Here is an 8,135-nt window from a genome sequence, read left to right as displayed (position 1 = left end):
GGCGGCGGCGGGGGGGAGAGTCCTTGGCGCAGCGCGGAGGAGCAGGCGGCCATGGAGAGCCTGGCCGGCTACGTCTACAAGGCGGCCAGCGAGGGGCGGGTGCTGACCCTGGCCGCCCTCCTCCTCAACCGCTCCGAGGCCGACATCCGCTACCTGCTCAACTTCGTCACCCACCAGGGCGGGCAGCGCTCCACCCCGCTCATCATCGCCGCCCGCAACGGCCACGCCAAGGTCGTCCGCCTCCTCCTCGAGCACTACCGCGTCCAGACCCAGCAGACCGGCACCGTCCGCTTCGACGGGTACGTACCAGGCCACCACCAACACCACCCCACCCCCCGGGAGCTGCCCGGCTTGGGCACCGACGGGCAGAGGAGAGGAGCCCCGGGCACGGCGGGGGGGGGACAATGTTCCCTCTGAACTGTGGAGTCTTGTGAGCAAAAATTCCAATTTGTGAGCTGCTGGCATTAAAGTTGTGAGTGGGCAATTTGGCTGCTGCATACATTAGTCTGCTCTGGAGCCCTCCTTCCCGAGCGAAGACAAAAATGCATGAGCCGGAGGCTAAAAAACTGTGAGCTAGCTCACACTAACTCAGCTTAGAGGGAACACTGGTGCCAAAAACCCCTGCCCACCCCGGATGCGTACATTCAAGGTAGTGGTGTGAGCGGTGCACGGTAGGTATGTCTGTGCCTCGGTTCGACCTGGGCTCTCTAAGTGATATCTTTCCAGAATCATGGAACCGGACAGGAACCCAGAAACCCTCTGGTCGAGCCAGCGGCTGTGAGGCGGCAGCACCGTTCACCCAGGGCCTCCCCCCCCTGCACATCCGTGTACGTGGCATGACCAGGCTGAATGGCGGCCAAAGAACCAAGTATCTTCAGATGACGTGACCCAAGGGTGTCATAAGAACATCAGAGATGCCAATGTTGGATCAGGCCAAAGGCCCATCCAGTCCAACACTCTGTGTCACACAGTGGCCAGAAATACCAGGGGCCATCAGGAGGTCCAGCAGTGGGGCCAGGACATTAGAAGCCCCCTCCCACTGGTGCCCCCCTTCCCAAGCACCAAGAAGACAGAGCATCCCTTGCCCCAGAGTCCCTATCTATACCTTGTGGCTAATAGCCACTGATGGACCTCTGCACCTGCCAATAGGCTGCAGGAGAAAGCACCCGAAGGGATTCCATCTCACGCCACTCTCCGGCATACATCTGTTCCCCTGGAGGGTTTTTCGGTCACCTAGTTTTCAAATGTATTCTCACAGCGATGAGGGATGGGAGATGTTTATTTCTCCAAGGTGTGAGGTGAGAGTCTGCTGGCAAGTCTGTAAAATGTGTTTCTCATAGGGAGAAACAACAGAACACATTTTTATAGTAGAAAAGAGCCAGAGTCCAGGAGCACCCTAAAGACTAACAAAATTTGTGGCAGGGGAGGAGCTTGCGTGAGTCACGGCTCACTTCCTCAGCTACAGCTAGAATGGGATTCCATCTCTCCTAAATCCAATCGCACCTGCAATTATCGCTTGGTAATGTCATTCGGTATCTCTGGAATCACTCCTCTTTCCAATAAATAGGACAGATGGACTTTCATTCTATCTGTATCTGAAGAAGTGAGCTGTGATTCATGAAAGCTCATACCCTGCTGCCAATTTTGTTAGATTTTAAGGTGCTTCTGGATTCTGACTCTTTTCTGCTGCTACACACAGACTGATGTGGCTACCCATCTTGATCTATCTCCATGGAAGGCACGTTTTTACAGTAAGAGTAGTTCAGCAGTAGAATTGGCTGCCTAGGGAGGTGGCGAGCTCCCCCTCACTGGCTGTCTTCAAGCAGTGGCTAGACAAAGACCTGTCAGAGATACTGTAGGCTTATCCAGCATTGAGCAGGAAGTTGGACTAGATGGCCCGTATGGCCCCTTCTAACTCTATGATTTGAGGATCAGGTTTGTCAGATGCTCCCCCTGGGATCATTTGCAATCATGATCACGTTGAATTCGTTATGTGAAGAGAAGAGAAGAGATTGGATTTATACCCCGCCCTTCACTCAGAGTCTCAGAGCGATTTACAAACTCCTTTCCCTTCCCCTCCCCACAACAGACACCCTGTGAGGTAGCTGGGGCTGAGAGAGCTCTTTCGAGGACTGCCCTTTCAAGGACAGCTCTTGTCAGAACTACGGCTTGCCCAAGGCCATCCAGCCAGGTGCAAGTGGAGGCGAGGGGAATCAAACCTGGTTCTCCCAGATTAAAGTTCGCGCAGTTAGCCACTACACCAAATTGGCATCAATCATCTCAGTTCTAAAAAGCAAGGGAACAAAAATCTGGAGCCTTTCAGAAAAAATGAACTGGAGGTCTCGACCAACTTATTTCTGTTAGGTTTGGGCTCCCTCTGGCTGCTTTCCCAGCCATGGCAGTGCAGTTAATTGGGGGTCTTGTTTCACTTTTTCCCTTCCAAAGGCTCAGGACAGCTTAAGAACCGTTCTGGAGTTCTTCGCTTAGCCTTCTTCATCTAGCTTTTAAGCTTGGCAAGTGGACTCAAATGCTCAGAAGTTTCCATCTGCATTTCCTCGCTGTCACAGGGTCCTGGTTGTTGAGGGGTTTTTGCCCGATGTCGCTGACAATTTCTTTCTGTGACATCGTTGATAAGCTGAGTTGCTGGGTGCTGGGGCTCATAACCATCCAGGAGGGTACACGGTCTGTCCAACTGAGCAGCCAGTTCTCCCAGTTTCTCTGTTCAATGGATTACTAGGTATAATATTCAGGTTCTGTTTAATATCGACAGGAGAGTCTGGTTGGATGGGGCATGAGGGCATGAAGTTGTCCAGGGTGGTGAAAAGGAGGTGGTGAAAAGCAGGGAGGATTGTGAGGCACTCCAAAGGGATCTGTCGAGGTTTTGTGAGTGGGCATCAACATGGCAAATAGGGTTCAGTGTGGCCAAGTGCAAAATGATGCACATTGGAGCCAAAAATCCTAAGTATAAATACACATTGATGGGGTCAGAACTGGTGCTTGGGGGGGGGGGCAACAGTGGGAGGTCTTCTAGTGTCCTGGCCTCATTGCTGGACCTCCTGATGGCCCCTGGTATTTTTGGCCACCGTGTGACACAGAGTGTTGGACTGGATGGGCCATTGGCCTGATCCGGCATTGGCTTCTCTTATGTTCTTATGAGGGCAAATCTTCTGTGTTTAATTCCAAAAGAGTTCTGAAGTTTTACATAGGAAGTATTTCCATTGGAGCTGATCACACAGCATAGAATATCTCGGTCAAAGATGAGAAGCAAGCGGTCCCGTTCTCTTAAAACTGCCTGTGGAGGATGGGTGGGGTTCTCCTAGCTGTACTCCAGCAGCTCGGGAGTTTCTGTTCTTGGGTGAGAAAGTTGTTGATGGTCATGGCGTGCTCAGCCTGTCGCATGGACCGAAATAGAACTTTTGTGGGCAAATACCTCTCAAGTGAGGTGCGCCGAATACCTCATTGGATTTTCAGAGTTGACCCTAAAATGTAAGTGTGCTGGTGCCCCCCCACCCCAAGTATGCATCACTTGTTGGTTTTAGACAGTTAAGGAGAGGCTGGAAGGTGTCGTGAGACCTCACCTTGGTGTTTGGGTCAGCAGGGAAGGCTCTAGAACCTCCCTTTCCCAGCTGCTGCAGGTCTTAAAAGTAGCCGCGGGCAGAGAAGTGGAAATTCTGAGGAGGCGGAATAACCGGAGCCAGGCTTCTGCTGGCTTGTTCTCTTTCAGTCACCTTAAAACTGATGCGTTCCATCAAGGACTCCTTCTAAACATGACTCTTAAAGCTTTTAATTTTCTGCTCAGTGTGTAAGAAGAGCTTTATGGACAGGTCTGTGTAGTTCTTCTCCCAGCCCCAGAACGGGGTGAAAACAGTACAGCCTGACGGAATGCCAGGCAGCTCCTTGCATTGACCCAAGAGGCCCTGTAGGTGGGACGGGTATCACAAGAGACTGGATAAACATTGGTGGGGGGTGACTGTGGTGGGAACTTTTCGAGAGGCTGTTGGTTTGGGAAGGTTGGAGGGCATCCCCCCCCCCATTGTGCTGCAGGTGGGTGGGGTAGGAGTGACAGTCGCCTTCCTTTTCCGTACTTTTTGTATACACACGTTTTCAAACCATGACGAGAGTTTCTCCAGATTTCTTGTGTCCGAGAGAGAGAGAGAGAAACTGGGAAGTCACAGTAGCTTCCTGGCACCTGTATTTTCTGCCAAAGTTGCAGAATTGGATTGTGCTGCATTGGGTCCTGCTCCGCCAATCTAAAGACCCTTGAGAGGGTTCAATCTAAATTTCTTAGATCTCTATTTGGCGTTCCTAGAAGCGCTTCTAATATAACACTTATTCAAGAGGCCCGGCTACTCAGAGTTGAAGCAAAGGTCTGGGAGCAGGCTGTAACACTCTGGCTAAAAATTCACTACAACCCTTCGGGCTTTTAGCCTCGGACCGTTACCCTGCCTGGTCCACACAAATTCTTAATAAGTTAAATCAGATTGGCCTATTCCCAGAAGATCTCTTCTATGGAAGCCTATACAAAGCAAGAACAGCTGTCGCGCAGAGGCTTCGTGATATTGAATTACAAAATGAAGAAGCTCCGCTACCCAAGAACTTCAGAAATATAAAATCTTGGCCTGATTTTACTGCTGCCCCTTATTTAGCTAACATTACCTATGAGCCCTGTAGATGGGCCTTTTCCAGAGCCCGTTTTGAGGCACTCCCTTCCACTGTACTGCAAGGTAAATTCACTCGAGTCCCAGTGCATGAACGTAGATGCCCATGCATGGCTACTATGGTGGAATCAGTTACTCCTGTCCTCCTGTTCTGCAGATTCTATCAGGAGGAACGAGACCATCTTATACTACCCCTTCTGTCTAGATTTAGCCCTCTGCAGTCTTATCTTGACTTTAGGCCAGAAGTCCTTTGTAAATTCCTCTTAGAAGACGTTCAGAGCTCAGCGACTTACGCTGTGGCAACATTTTTTTGCTTAGCTATTAGGAAACGTAAACCTATTTGTTTACACACCTGCTTTGTAAACTTGCTAGACCTTGTGCTTACAGTGTACCTCTCTAACATGCAAAGTGCCCCCTTCCCCTGCTGAGATGAGACCGTGGCCTATTTTGAAATGATTTCCCTTATCCCTGTTTTAACGCGCCCCGTCTTTCCCTTTTCCCTTAGGTACGTCATCGATGGTGCCACCGCACTGTGGTGCGCGGCCGGGGCTGGCCACTTCGAAGTCGTCAAGCTCCTGGTGAGCCACGGGGCGAACGTCAACCACACGACGGTGACCAACTCGACACCGCTGCGTGCCGCGTGCTTCGACGGGCGGCTCGACATCGTCAAGTACCTGGTGGAGAACCATGCCAATATCAGCATCGCCAACAAGTACGACAACACTTGCCTTATGATCGCGGCCTACAAGGGCCACGTGGACGTGGTGCGCTACCTGCTGGAGCGGCATGCCGACCCCAATGCCAAAGCACACTGCGGTGCAACAGCTTTGCACTTTGCGGCGGAGGCCGGCCACCTGGAGATTGTCCGCGAGCTGGTGAAGTGGAAGTCTGCCATGATGGTGAACGGCCACGGCATGACGCCTTTAAAAGTGGCCGCGGAGAGCTGCAAGGCTGACGTCGTGGAACTGCTGCTGGCGCATGCCGACTGCGACCGCAAGAGCCGGATTGAAGCACTGGAGCTCTTGGGTGCCTCGTTCGCCAACGACCGGGAAAATTACGATATAATGAAGACCTATCACTATTTATATTTAGCCATGCTCGAGCGGTACAGGGACAGCGAGAACATAATCGAGAAGGATATCCTGCCTCAGATAGAAGCCTACGGCAGCAGGACTGAATGCCGGACTCCTCAGGAACTGGAAGCCATACGGCAGGACCGAGACGCCCTACACATGGAGGGCCTCATTGTCCGAGAGCGGATTTTGGGTTCGGACAATATCGACGTCTCGCACCCCATTATTTACCGCGGCGCCGTTTATGCGGATAACATGCAATTTGAGCAGTGTATCAAACTCTGGCTTCACGCCTTGCACCTGCGGCAGAAAGGCAATAGGAATACCCACAAGGATCTCCTCCGTTTCGCCCAGGTCTTCTCTCAGATGATACACTTGAACGAGCCGGTGAAAGCCAAGGACATTGAGAGCGTCTTGCGGTGCAGCGTCTTGGAGATAGAGCAAGGGATGGCCCGGGTCAAAAGCGCTCAGGATTCTGAGCTCCACACAGCCATGGACAACTACGAATGCAATATCTTCACCTTCCTGTACCTGGTGTGCATCTCCTCCAAGACCCAGTGCCGGGACGAAGAGCAGGCGCGGATCAACAAGCAGATTTATAACCTGATCCACCTGGACCCGAGGACGCGGGACGGGTCCAGCTTGCTGCACCACGCCGTCAACTCCGGCACGCCGGTGGACGACTTCCACACCAACGACGTCTGCAGCTTCCCCAACGCCCTCGTCACCAAGCTCCTCTTGGACTGCGGCGCCAACGTCAACGCCGTGGACCACGAAGGGAACACCCCCCTGCACCTCATTGTCCAGTACAACAGGCCCATCAGCGACTTTTTGACGCTGCACTCCATCATCATCAGCCTGGTGGAGGCGGGCGCTCACACGGACATGACGAACAAGCAGAAGAAGACGCCTCTGGACAAAAGCACCACCGGGGTGTCCGAGATACTCCTGAAAACTCAGATGAAGCTGAGCCTGAAGTGCCTGGCTGCTCGAGCAGTGAGGGTGCACCACATCGGTTATCACAACCAGATCCCCAAAACGCTGGAAGAGTTTGTAGAATTCCACTAGGCCACCCCCTCGATGGAGGTGCCCCCCCCCGTGCCCTGGCGAAGGGTCAGACTCGAGTCAATAAACACCAGGCAGAGCTTTTTGAATTCCCTTTTCCTCCTCCCTTCTTTCATCTACACTTGGTACGGCAGCACACTGTCTGTCTCTCTCACACACACACGCTTGTGTGTCTGTCTCACAAGTAGGCCCCCTTGCTTTAATTTGGAAGCCCGTCACCTGGTTTCCAAGAATCCCATTTGGCAGACTCCAGAATGGGTGCAAAATGTTTTGATCCTGTGATGCGCCCGGGTTTTTCCTATTGACAGCTGAGAATGCCTTTGAGGCGCTACCTGCAAAGAAGTTCGTGTTTGACTGACTGAACCGGCATGTTACCTATGCAGCAGTGGGGGGAACTGAGAGGGAGGCGGGGAGGGAGGGAGGGAGGAATGAAAACAGAATTCAGGAGGATCTTTTATTGCTGGGATCCCACCACACCGTGCAAAGCAGCCCAGGGAAACGTATTCCTCACCAGCCTACTTTTAATGCCTTTCTGTTCCCACTGAAATTGTCAGTACATTTTTTTTTAAAATAATAATTTCTGTTTGAAATGAAAGTCATGCTGATCACTTCCTACAGACAGAGGAAAATGCTGGACATAGCTCAGGTGTGTGAATGGGTTCATTCAACTGTATTGGGTGTTGGGGGGGAAAACAGGCATACCTGCTCTCTTTTTATTTAAGTTGCTTTTTTCAAAGGGTTGGGCACGGATGCCTCGGTCAGTGTTCTGGAGAAGGCGATGCATTTTGATTAACGCCAAGTCCGAAACCCACATCTGAAACGTTACCTGCTGTGTTTTCCTGGTGTCTTCCAATCAGTTGCTCTACAAGGATCTTTTTGAAGGGTGAGACCATCCCTTTTAGATATCTAATGTTAAGCCAGTGGCAGGGAAGGCTCAGGGAGGAAGAAAGAGCTGGGTTTTTTGCAGCACTCAGACCCCAAGAATAGATTTTCACCTCATTCCTTTTCATTATGGAATTTTGCAGGAAAATTGGTCTTCCCGCGCGCGCCCCCCTTCATCACAACAAAGCCGCAATCATCTTCTGTGAAGGTTGATTTGTTTTTTTAAAAAATCATTATCGGTACCGTGACTGAAGAATGTTTGTGGCCTGTGAGCAGCACCTCTCCTTGCCAGAAACTTCAGCAGCTGAATGTCAAATTTTGATAGGCTACAAAAATTGCGCTCCCCCCCTCCCCCACTTTGGACGCCACTTTTTAATTGTCAAGACGGAGGAAGAATGTCCCGCAGTCCTATTTTTGAAAACAGATCAGAGAGTTCTAAAAAAAAAAGGATGTTCTG

The 8,135-nt window shown here is 51.4% G+C and overlaps 1 protein-coding gene across 2 annotated transcripts; it reads left to right on the top strand.

The window, feature by feature from the left end:
* Positions 1-14: 14 nt before the first annotated feature.
* On the top strand, positions 15-8,135 carry FEM1B (fem-1 homolog b (C. elegans)). Of its 2 annotated transcripts, XR_001482614.1 has the most exons (3): positions 15-299; positions 5,164-7,442; positions 7,534-8,135. XR_001482614.1 is itself a non-coding variant. In XM_015414600.1 (2 exons), exons 1-2 carry the CDS (start codon positions 52-54, stop codon positions 6,797-6,799), a joined length of 1,884 nt encoding a protein of 627 aa, XP_015270086.1. In that variant the 5' UTR covers positions 15-51; the 3' UTR covers positions 6,800-8,135. The 2 variants fall into 2 exon arrangements, 1 of the variants encoding a protein (XP_015270086.1); XM_015414600.1 differs by having other exon boundaries at positions 5,164-8,135.

The sequence above is a fragment of the Gekko japonicus genome, unplaced genomic scaffold, assembly GCF_001447785.1.
Source record: "Gekko japonicus isolate JY-2015 unplaced genomic scaffold, Gekko_japonicus_V1.1 scaffold698, whole genome shotgun sequence".
NCBI lineage: Eukaryota > Metazoa > Chordata > Lepidosauria > Squamata > Gekkonidae > Gekko > Gekko japonicus.
The sequence above is the reverse complement of the archived record's forward strand: the minus strand, read 5'-3'. Positions and strand labels throughout refer to the sequence as shown.

What these genes read in the sequence shown, in the direction of transcription:
- FEM1B (XM_015414600.1), top strand. Translation starts at nt 52, where the DNA reads ATGGAGAGCCTGGCCGGCTACGTCTACAAGGCGGCCAGCGAGGGGCGG. An exon ending in GGCACCGTCCGCTTCGACGG is followed by an intron (nt 300 to 5,163) that starts GTACGTACCAGG and finishes CTTTTCCCTTAG; the next exon opens with GTACGTCATCGATGGTGCCA.